The following is a 12,393-nucleotide window of genomic DNA, read 5'->3' on the forward strand; positions in this document are numbered from 1 at the left end:
TATATATAGAATAAGGGTTCAACAGGGCCGAGAGGGCCTAAACTTTACATTTGAGATATACTAGGGTTTTAACCACTGTTTACGATGACCAGACCGTGGTGGCTAAAAAGCAGAGGTCTGTAATAGGTTAACATAAGAAATTGTTCTAAAACACCTTTAATCATAGTAATGGCAATAATACATCAAGATTAAACTGGCTGGATTTTAGCCAAGGTCTCTCTTTATTACTTTTTCTGGAAAATGACTGGAGAATGACAAATACACATGAAATTGTCTCGAATGAACGCAGTAGACGTGAACTTACCCATTGCATGGATGTCCTATGTCAAAGTGTCACCTGAGAAAACCTTTTTACGTTTAATATATTTAGGGACATGAGTCTGAGAGTTGCAATATTTCAAGATTAAGTCCTATACGTACAGGTAGAAGGACCACGTTTTGTACTAATGGGGCATACAAATCGCAGCAATAGCTCCAATCAACAACCAGCGACCAGCGGCCAGCGGCCAGCGATTTAGTCAACCGTCTAAATGACATTGTGTTCTAATGAGTACCCTAACAGACTCAATTCCTAATTTTCTCTATTTTTTAGTAAATCTGCGCTATGTTGATAGAAAACATACAGCATTCACAGGGACAAGAGTCGGGGTTTTCTTTCTAACCGCAGGCCATACCGCCTTCGGCTTCGTCTGCAATACCAGAAGGAAGTGAACAGCAAATCACGTGTTGGCACTGAGTAAAGCGTAAGTACAGCCATGTATACACTCAAATCACAGATACACACATGGATTGTGTCCATTTTTGACAGGATTGACAACTCTGGACTGGACACGGCGTGGGTAGATGGGGTAAATGACCGTTACTGTAATATAGAAATAGCACGCAAGGAAGAAACGCTAGCGCCCAAGGTCACGCTCAACATACTAACTATATCTATCATTACCACCATCTTGATCAATGCCCAGATATAGGCTGTGATACTCACACGTGCCCCTTCCCCATCCATCCTCCACCTCCTGCTGCAAACGAATCGCGAATAAAGATGGTATGCTGGGAATAATTTCATTATTTCGTTCGATGCTATGAATACTCTCCCGCAGCTAGCGCTTTTGTCATTGCTATAGCAATGCTTCATGTCGCCTTTGGTGATGTTATTATGTATTAAAATACGGTATCGGGATTGTTTGAACGTCCTGTGGCGTCTGTTATCATCGACGCGGTTACTGCTGCTTATGCCGATGCCGTGGCTAATGGAGTTGTCGTTTGCTGCTCCGAAAACTAGTCAGCAGGACCTCTTGCTACCAGTAGGTAGGGGGGGGGGGGAATGAATGGTGGCAGGAGGATTGTTGGCTAGCGATCTGGCTGGCGATATTCTTGAGAAGAACTGTTAATCGTTCTAATTTATTGTAGCGTTGGTTGTTGTCTAGCGTTTGCGCTATTGCCAATCGATCTATCGACCAATTGACGCTGTGCTTCTTGTTATTGCCGTCGTTGTTGTTTTCGCGGAGCTTAAACCGTTAGTGGTGATGTCGTCTCGTACTGTAACGTCAAATGGACCAAGTAAAATTTAGCACTATTGCTGAACAAGTCAGTGGTAGATACCCTGCCGATGGGCGTTAACTGGTGAGTCGCCCATGCTGACAGAGATGCTAGCGGACACGGGTTTACTGATGATCAGAAAGACAGCGCAGACACTGAAAAATATAGAAGGAAGGTTGTTGGTTCGACGTAGCTGGATCGGGGGCAGTAAATAGCGTCGATTAGTCTTGTCCTAATCAGCAAAACATGTATCTAACAGCATCGCTGTCGACGCTATCGATCGTTGTTCATTTAAGCAGAAATAGTGCTAGCAATAGAAGTAATTGTATGGTTAGTGGAAATAATAGCAACAGTGACAGGACAATGAAAGCAAGATGATGTCAAGGTGATTCCTTGATAACTTAAACACCGCAGCTGGCAGCTTCTCTCGCCTTATCTTTTCATGGGAATAGGCATTGAATATGATCTGTCGCCATTCTTGGAAATGCTTCATACAAGGGTAATATATACGCGTATAATGCATTGAAATGTACCTGCATGAGCTGCAGTTTCCCTTTAGCTGGTTGCTTTATACTACGTATACGTGCCGCAAGACCTTAAAATCAACAGACGCTGCGGCAGTCCTGACATGCGAAGTGTTTTATCGAGCAGTTGGTAAGCAAACGTCCAGAATACTATCTACGATGAGTAGTTTTAATACAGTATACTGACTCTCATTGCTACTAATAACATTCATTTTCCGATATGCGCAGGAAAAGCTCGTATAACTTCTTATTTAAACGTGGTGTGATGGTTTGCAATACTTTCATACTGCAATACAAAAAAATGCGACTTTCAATACAAATCTAATTTATAGATTTACATATATAAAAGTATATTAGATTGTAATGCAAAGAGATCAAATAAAAGATGTTCTGAGTTAAAATAGGAATTTCATATGTCACAATGCGGCTATTATTACCTTTTACCACCCACTTCGTACCTATGTGGATTATATAATAGCAGCAAGAGATGGAGGCAACCAAAACAATTATGTCAGCTAACAATGACAAAAACAAGCTAAAAACAACGTGTTGACTGACTGCCCCAGCTTGGCTCAGCTGGCTTTACGATTTAATGGTGGTAATGGTGCGCTCTTGTGTGTTTATATCGCTATGCTGGAACTAATATAGACATCAACACCAAGAATTTCACTATGCCCTGGTAGATGCTACATAGCAATGTCTATTATTTCAGCAAAATAAAATCCCATTAATTTTCAATCAAGTCTTCGTGCCACCGTTGTCTTTGTTGGTTTTTTGCTACAATAATTGCGCGTTTGTGCAGTGTAGCATGCTTTACAGACGCATATATGACAGCAATAGTTCTATTCCTTGTAATCGAGAGAAAAAGATATATGTATATATTTGTTTTGTAGCGTTGTTTTTGATCGCAGTAGATTGCTCTAATGTATCTAGTCAACAGGAAATGAGAGTGCGTACAGGTAATCGAAGTAGCAAATCTTATTTCATAACATCTGCCGCAGTCAGGGTTGGTCCGTTACGTAGCTGTTTCTCTTAGAAACCAGCTACGTCAATCACAAGCCAATCACAAGTGGTAAGTTCCATAATTTGGATTGAAATCCTAGCTAAGATGGCTTCGATCGTATGCATGTAATCTAGTCGAAATAGAGACCGGCGATCCAATTGTCAGCGTCGGTCGTATCGTTGAGGTTCTTGTAGTTCCGTCTTGTCTGCAGTGACATCGGACAGGGTTCCTATTTCAGGGGTCCTGTTTCTGCAAGCAGGATTCCGTTTTTTTCAAGCCTTTACCTGTTGACGCTTAGCTAGATATTTAACCTACCTGTTTTTCTTATCAGAGTAGACTGCAAGACCTCGTTAGACAATATCAGTGGAAGGGCAATTGTGTCGTTATTTTACTAATGTTATATAAGCATTTTACTTAGGACGTGAGTTCGATTTCTGGATGGTATACCCAATATTTTACGTCACCCAGTTTATGCGCGAATAACGAAGGCGATTTGAAGATATCCTTAAATCACATTAATTCTTTACGCGCTGCTACCCTTTTAAGAACTGCAATAGTGGTAGCCGATAATTAAACAAAAAAAAACCTACTACAATGGCAAACGTAGCAACTTGGCAGGCTTCCAGTTGTCTCGATGTGCAGTTATGGCTAGGATATCTTCAATGCCTCGGAATACGTTTTTGGTTATTGTCAGCCTAAGGTGCTCTGTATTACCTAAAATGCACTGCGGACCTAATATTAGGCTCTTATTTTTGAGTGCATTTGAATTTCGAGTATCTATCCCAGAGTCAGCAAACATTCGTAGGTGTCTACTTACCTAGAAAACAAAGTGAACTGGTTTTGCGATGTATATCATGCAGAAATTATTTGATCTTAGACTGTATGTAACATATCACAAGAATATTGCATGCAACGATTGAGCATTTAGCGAAACCCCACTTACCAGCAATGTCGGCTTGTTTAAAGGTAAGGCTGATTTGCTAGTTGCACGTTAAAGAAAGGATTAACGTTAAGAAAAATGTTTGAAGAAATGTAATTTACTAATAAAGAAAAAAAACTGGTCATGCACACATGACAAGCATTGAAAAACAGTTTTTCTCTAAGGAGTGGTAAATTTCTACCGCATGACAACTTGATATGACCTGATATACTGAAGCAAAATAAAACCCTTGGTGTAAGTTAATAAGAACAGATTGGACAAATGATCACTACTAAGTATGACACCAACGTAGTTATTGATATATTATTTCAAATTTCCTGGAGTGTTCTTCATCGGTTTTGATATAATTCTGGCGTCCGATTCCCTTTGGTCGTTCCTGAGAAGAGTTGACCTCGCCGTATTGCCTACCTTGCTTGCGATGCCTGACTTTCTATATGCTAAGAACAGGTCTCCTACCATCGTACGCGCTATCCTTGCCATTACAACTACCTTCTGCTGCCTTTTTATCTTTTTCTTCATATTCCAAGCTTCTTTTCTTCTACTTTGATTCCGATTGCCCTACCTCTTCTTTGCTCAGGCGTTCGCTTTGCGAGCGTTGCCATGGGTACACTAACCCCGATTTTTCAACCCTACTGACAACCAGCCCACTGTCTGTCTTGTCTTTTCTGTTTTCTGTCTCTGTTCAACAGACCCCCGGCAAGTAGAGTATGCAGAGGTGGGCAATGCGGCGAGCGCAGGGTCGCCACCGTTTGGCCCAGGCAACTACGCCATCCCACAGTTCGGCCAATCACCCCCCCGCCCTCCCACAAGCTATCCGGGTGATCTTAGTCCTTTCCTCTCGTCAGCCGATGGTGGCGGCGGCGCCATTGAAGGCGACCGAAAAGGTAACAAGATTTAAATGGATGCCTATTAGTAGAAGTTTAAGCTAAGTATATTGCACTTGTGTTTCTTTTTTCCCCTACATGTTCTCAGCGAGGGACAAGGACGAGATTGCGTCTCGCGTTCCGGATGCTCTAATCCCACGCGAAAATCGCTCGCTCAAAAAGCCGGCAGCGACAAGAAACAGTCCGGTATTCATTCCATATGATAAAAGTGGGTCAAAGTTTGATCCGCCACCAAACGACGACTTATATCGGCCGGTCGCTGTGGCACCCCCGTATAAGACATATGGAAAAAACGACAATGATGTCGACTCTGAAGAGTACCGACCCGTACGTGTAGCTAAAGGTTACGAGGATCGCTACGATGCCAATTATAACCCAGCAGTGAGCGAAGACTCTGCAGAAGGGTCAAGTAAACGATTCAAACCGAGGCCCCTTGCGGAACCTTATCATGGCCCCCCCTCGCCACCAGCCGATCTCTATCCCAGTCAGCACGACGCTGGTTCCTCAAGACACCAGGATTTCAGTGGCGAACAACAAGACCCAGGCGACTTCCGTCATGAGGACAAACGACATTATGATACTCGATCGCCGAGAAGAACTTCCCCTACACGCGCCCCTCCACCACGCGGTAGCCCTACCCCACTTGCAATGTACGGAAGGCGCAGAAATCGAGGCTTTGATGACCGACCAAAAGAGCAGCAATTAAATGAGAAATTCCAACCGCTCGACATTGTGTATGCTTTATCGCAAGATGACGGCACATTTAGACTACAACAAGCGAGACATCAGAAGGCGATTCAAATCAAAGTGGAGGAGCCGAATGAAGTGATAAACCTTCCTCAATTCGGCCTAAGCATTGATGGTCCCGTCGATCTACAACCGACCGAGAATGTGGTGTTACAGGACGTTGGCGAACAGGAACAATATAGTCCAACGTACAATCAGCAGACCGAACCTCCCGATCATTCCGGGTTCTTCGTTACATCAGGCACTGAAAGTGATCCAACACGGTCAAGTGGTTTGTTGTCAACAATGTCGAGATGGAATCTACTAGGAGGTTGGGGTATAAGAGGCCTTTTTGAAAGAAAACCAAAGTCGTTCACACAGACATCAGTAAACCAAGAGATCCTTCTAAACCACCCGCGACTGCCTAGCCGTATTGGTGTTCCATTAGAGTCAATTCGCTTTCATCCATCTCCAGGACACGGCATAATTGCAACTCACTCGCCGATAGCTAAACGATCGGACACATCTAGTGTAGATTTCAAATCGAAGAACCGTCGACGACGTAGTGCCGATGCGGAAAAGACAAGCTCGCCTACAAAAGACTCTTTAAAGCCGTTGGCATCTGGCTTTATGCCGAGATATTCAGAGGACGACGATGGCTATTATACTCCGTATACATTAAGAACTATAGCCAGCTTAGCGAATATTTTCCGTGCAACGGACGACGATAAGGAAGAATCTGTCGATCATTTTGCCACACAACGTGCACAGCCTCGATATGAGCAGACCCGGGAACCTCGTGCCGATACGCGAGATCATCAGGAGGCAAACCACGACCAACTAGGCAGTGGCAATTTCGAAGTCATCCGAGGTGGAATTTTTAACGAAGAAGTGTCGAACAATCATTTGACTAATAATAACTACTACACGAATAACCCCTACAGGGCCACGGTTGTCCAAGAGCAGCGACGAGAACGCCAGCAGGGACCAAGTACATTCGAGTCGTTCGATGAAGACCCTGACGATCAGGTGTTCGGCTTTCAGGGATTTGAGGACTTTTCGGCACCGCTCAGCAACGCATTAAGTCGGCATCGACATTTGCTCGGAGCTGCTGCTTCGGAAAAGAAAGAGCGCAAGGAGCCGTTGAGTAAATCTAAGGAAGATCATCTACCAAGTGCGACGGAGCGTTTTATTATCGTAAACCGAAAAATGCTGGCGGAAGAGTAATTGGTGTACCGGACTGAACGCTGCAAATAGAGAGCAGCCATCTAGCCAACTTTATCGTGAAGTCCCCGTCTCATGATATCAATCCGAGTCATTTATAGACATTCTATAATGCACCTCATCTAATTACCTCAGGGAGTCCATCCGCAGGCGTTTTTTCAATATTTAATCAGATATTTGAGCTGGTCTCAGTGCGTCCTGCTTGTGTGTACCCATATTCTGATGTATATCTTCTGTTGTACATGCTATTAAGGCTATCTGTCAGTGTAAAAATGTATGCTTTTTGTATTAGATATATATATATATATATATATATCTATATATACATATATATAAATACCCATGTCGCATGCCTAAAGAAATAAACACTTAACTTTACTAACAGTGGTTCGTTGCGTTGTATTTAAGCGTCCTTTAGTCATCATAAACAAAGTCATTGTCAATAATATCATCACGATTGACATCAAAAGCGTTGCTTACATAGTGATCATCGTCTTCATTTGTGCTCCACCGTATAAAAAACCGTTGGACACCTGCCATTCATAGCAGTAGAGTTTGAATGATAATAATTCATATCGATCATCTTCACAGCATCTCGTCAGACCCGAAAGATCGACGGTTTTGCGCCCGATAACTTCCCTCTACCTACATTTCGTCAAGAACCCAATGGACCTCCTTCCTCAACTGTAATCCTCCCCGATCCTACAACACAGCTACGTTCTCAACCGAATTCTTTCGCTGATTATTTTCCGCCAACTTCTCCACCGTTTCAAACTCCTGTCGGGGACTTCCCATCGCTTTCGTCTCCTCAGAGACCCCCTCAGTTCTCGTTTCCAGTAACACCGCCAAGACCATCTCTATTTTCATCTCCCGTAACGCCTCAAAGGCCTGCGCGGCCTTCTGTGACAGCTTCGCCTAGACGACATTTTTCTAGTCCTATCCCGAATTCGCCTTCACCACCCGCATTGCATGTGCAGCCTTCAAGTCATAATAATCCTATTCCCCCATTTGCTTTAGCATTCTCCGGGGGTCAACCTTCTGGTCCACCACAAACAAGACCTGATTCATTGTCCCTAGGGTTCGATGAAGGACGGCTTTCTTCCAATCTACCTGCACGTCCGGATGTTGATATCATCCCGCAACGCACACAGCCAAACTTGCAGGCTCCACTTCACCTCAAAAATGAGCCAGCCCCAGCTTATAATCGTAGGTTATGATTTCATTCGTGACTTCTCAATTAATATTACTGGCATCCTATTTATAACTACTGATGATTTCAACTGCTACTTTTTTTATTGCACTAGAATTATTTTATACGTTACGACATTGTGCCTGTCTCATTGACTCATTACTGTATTGATCTCGTTGTTAATTATTCATGCCTGTAGCTATTAGTGGTTCCGATGAGACTGTAGTGCTGCCAACGCCGGGTCAATCATTCCGAAACCTTCGCCAGCCGATCAACACCGTCGCAGTACCTCCTCAGTCCCCTTTGCCAGCCGGAAGTCCTATTGGCGCTGTGGTAGCTCCGTTCCCCTTCGGAGACGCCGACGATACTTCACGAAGGCCAGTCAAGCCACCGGCGCACAACATCCCTGAAAGGCGTCCCGTTCGACCTTCGGTCGAGCCCCCTCCTCGTCCTCAATCGATAGCCCCTTCTCCACGACCAAAGCCGGTAGCCCCCCCAACGAGGCCGCAACCAGTTCCTTTCCCGAGACAGCTTCCAGAAATTGCTCAGCAGCAACAGGACATTTCCCGTCAATCACATACGCGACGCGGACCTCGTACTCATGCCACATCCCTCGATGAGCCAAATCTACCCACTTCCAGATCGCGGCCGACGCAACCATTGGTGAATCCTTCAGCAGTACCTTCACAACCTATTCGTAGCACTGTACCACCTTCACCCCCGAAAAGACTAACTTTACCAAACCAAGACAGGTAATCCCTTTGAATTTGTTACAATGAATTTAGTTCTTTAAAAACGTTGTCTAAAAAGAAAGGGTAATTTATGTTTTCGCTTTCTATATTATTAGATGATATTCTTTTAAGTAAATTTAAGCATATACATTTTTAGCATATTCAGCAAACATATACAGAGGACTAATTAATTTATGTTCTTCTTTTTTCTTTGCTGGTGAACTGAATGTTAACATACAGAAGGTAGGTATGTTCAATAATAGTAAAGACTATATAATAAATGTAGAATGAAAGCTAGTCATTAGACTGTGATAACATAGGAACCGTTTGCGTTTCATGCAGTGCGCTGGTACCTCCGAACCGTCGCAGTAAACCTTCTCGCACTCATTCGGTTTCAAGTTCACCGCTTCCACCACCTCCAGCCACTTCCCCCGCTTCATCGGTTACCTCTGTCTCGTCTGTCTCTCCCCCATCATCCGAGGTCAAACCTACTCCCCGTCAATTGCTACCGGATACCCCGCAGTCACCTTCGACTAGGCAAGATGCTCTAAAACATGATCTAGCTCCCATTGAAGCTTTACCAGTATCGGGCTCTGGTATACCAGTAGCTTTACCTCCAGGCGTTCCTGCGACTTACGACCCTAACAACCCGTATCCTGTACCCAGAAAGCCCCTCCCAGGACCTGCGCCACCTCAGCCGTTGCCGGGTAACACTCAGCTGCCAATCCTCGACAATATACCCTATCCCAAACCACAACAAGAACAGCAGCCTAGCCCACGTATGTACAGCTTTCAAAGTTAGGGTAAAGAATAATTACAATAACATTAAGAACATTTGTAGAGAGTTTAGTGCAGTATTTTACAACAATATAGGTATTCGACAACTAATTCGTATATCATTCTCTTGTTAAATATTTAGATGGGTTTCGTTTAAGTATCTGCAAAAATCTTTGCTGGTTAGTAACTAATACAACGATATAATGTAAATCCGATTGCACATTCGTTTATATCGTCTTTGAGAACATGAAGACAATGGTTTCTTTCAACCTTTTTTCTGTTAGAATACTGCTATCAATAACAATCCACATGCGCATTTAGACCATACTTCCCTAGTTACAGCATTGATACCCAAATAATAATACCATTTTTTTCAGCCGGCTTACCTTTTCACATATAAGATGAAGGCAGTTAATGTAATTATCGTTATTCTGCAGTGTCCAAAAAAGCTCCGACTTCCACGTCCATTGATAACCATAACCACCGGCGCAAAAAACAGCTGAATACTTCCCCTGTATCGCAAGACACCCAAGCAAGCAGATCGCCTATATCGTCGTCGGTAGAATCATTTCAACGTTCCCACTCTCCGTCCCTCACACACGAAGAGCCACCGTTGAGTGCCTTGGTATCCTCTGAAGTAAAACCCAATCAAGACGTACCCAATAGACCAAAGGTAAGGTATACCCAATTTACTCTTCTTCAATAAAATGACAATTTAGTATCAAAGCCGATATACGTTAGCAATACAGTTGCTCTGAATACATTATCATGGGACTCATTCTCAAAGTTCACACGTAACTCAGAGAGCATCATTCACACCTCGACTATGTTTGACTTCGAGTTCAACGGATTTCGTGCGGGTGTGTACACAGCGTTCTTCTGATACGGGGCAATCCCTCATATAACAAGTTTGTTCACAAAGAACGACAATTTTTCAACCTATGCCAAGTTAAGGTGCGCCAGTGCCCTGCTCTAGTCATTTTTTTGGATCCCGCTAAAATTACACTACCTTATTAGCTTTTTCGATTAAGTTCAAAAGAAAAAAATAAACACAATTTTATATTTTTTCTTTTGTTGCTTTTTCTTCTTTTAATTTGCCTAAGACTGCCTTACGACAATATGTCACAATTACTCTGTATATCACGAACAATATTTTCTTAGAAACCCATCAAAATACAAACAGTTTGTATTGCTGAAACAATACATAGGATAATGTATTTATCGATATGCCGATGTAGATCAAGCCTTGTTCAATAGATTCCATCTTGAAAAAGAGCTTATTCTTCACAAGAGTCGATGACAGTTAGCAGTAGTTTGTTATTAGATGCCAATAACAGATTAATTCATTGACAGAACAAGCGTCGGTCTAAAAACCGAAGAAGACCGACAACTTTGTCTCCTCTTCCTGACGCCGCCGATATCACAACCGCTGCCCTTTCAACGACTACTTTGCCTCCACCATTATCAATGCCGTCGACACTTGCGGGATTAAACATAGGACCTCTACCATCACCCCCGCAGAGCCTGGAAGGTCCGCCCCCACCATTATCGGTTCTCACGCCAGAGACATCCACCCAACGTCCCGATCAAGTGCATCCGAAGCGTCGCCGTGGACGCCGCAGGAAGAACCGAAATCAGCGTCAGGACAAGTCCGAATCAAACTTAGATGGCTCCACTGAGGGTTCGTCTTCGGGACTCACAATCAGCGAAATCGGTAGTGGTGCCCTTCAGGACGGGCCAACTGCATCGCGGGGTCGTCGCGTGAGGAATCGACTGTGATTAAGCATAGCTGACACGAACTTAACGTCCTTTTGTTATATTGTGTGATTAAACAGTTTACATACTGTGAAGTAGATCAACTTGTTAGGACGGTTAAGGGACATGCACCTCCAGATATTGTACTACAGACTATGAGAAACAATAATAAGAACACTCAGCTATTTCAAGACCGAGGAAGCAAAAAATATTAATAGTCGTCTAAACGTCTTATCTGCTGATCCTGTAAGCTACAGTGGGTATTGGAATAGGAAGAAGGTGATCTGTGTAATACTGCGCTATAAGAGAGATGAAAATCGATTTAAATTTTACTGTGCCTAGATGGTATAATCTGACGTATGTAAAAGTGACACAACATGCTCCGCAGTACCCTATTACTGTCATATCTTATAGACGACAACTAATGTTTGCCATAATATATAGAACGTATTACCAAAGTGTGAGACTTACTGACTGTTCCATTTCGCAAATAGAATATATTCCGAAGACGGTATATCGTAGAGAAATCGGCTTTATCAGATAGCGCGTCAATATTGCGATCCCTTCGAGTCTGCCAAATAAAACATATGCCATTTATCTCCGTGATCGGGCCCAAAAACTAAATATAAACTAAAATAATAACTATTTTTGATAATAAAATATGAAAGATATATCTGTTATGAAAATAGCTTTCGTTTTGTTATTGTCTGAACTTAAGCCATTATGAACCTGTGAATCACGTTCTTTGACGAATTATAATTTCTGCGTAGATTGCCTGTCTGAGAATATTGCTATTAATTACTAACTGTAAGTTAAACTAGCTTTCATATTGAATAGAAGAATACGTACGCTCATGTCTGTAGTGAAATAATCGTTGACTTATTTCACATATAATACATATGTAAAACTATGTGCATGTGTCGATTAATATTATCTGTAAATAGTAATTATTTAGAGAAGAAGCGATCCCCTCGATACACGTATATGTACCAGAGGCTTACATTTATCTCCATATCCTCAATTTGCGTTTGATCACAAATTGGCTCACATATGCGTGTTTCTATTGCAAATTCTATCTGTCAACGTACAAGGCATTATCCG

At 42.8% G+C, this 12,393-nt stretch overlaps 1 protein-coding gene across 5 annotated transcripts in view; it reads left to right on the plus strand.

Moving 5' to 3' along the window:
• LOC111251432 (uncharacterized) overlaps nucleotides 1-11,980 on the plus strand; it is a 47,388-nt gene extending 35,408 nt beyond the window's left edge. For 2 of the 5 annotated variants that reach the window (XM_086989984.1, XM_022807996.2), the window contains 6 exons: nucleotides 4,696-4,890; nucleotides 7,432-8,046; nucleotides 8,229-8,781; nucleotides 9,103-9,539; nucleotides 9,975-10,210; nucleotides 10,891-11,980. In XM_086989984.1, the coding sequence (XP_086846110.1) occupies nucleotides 4,696-4,890; nucleotides 7,432-8,046; nucleotides 8,229-8,781; nucleotides 9,103-9,539; nucleotides 9,975-10,210; nucleotides 10,891-11,316 (2,462 nt within the window). In that variant the 3' untranslated portion in view covers nucleotides 11,317-11,980. The remainder of the gene's footprint in view (nucleotides 1-4,695; nucleotides 4,891-7,431; nucleotides 8,047-8,228; nucleotides 8,782-9,102; nucleotides 9,540-9,974; nucleotides 10,211-10,890) is intronic. The other 3 variants (XM_086989985.1, XM_086989986.1, XM_022807997.2) reach the window with 3 other exon arrangements.
• The last annotated feature ends 413 nt before the right edge of the window (nucleotides 11,981-12,393 follow it).

Source organism: Varroa destructor, unplaced genomic scaffold (assembly GCF_002443255.2).
Source record: "Varroa destructor unplaced genomic scaffold, Vdes_3.0 BEIS01000005.1, whole genome shotgun sequence".
Lineage (NCBI taxonomy): Eukaryota > Metazoa > Arthropoda > Arachnida > Mesostigmata > Varroidae > Varroa > Varroa destructor.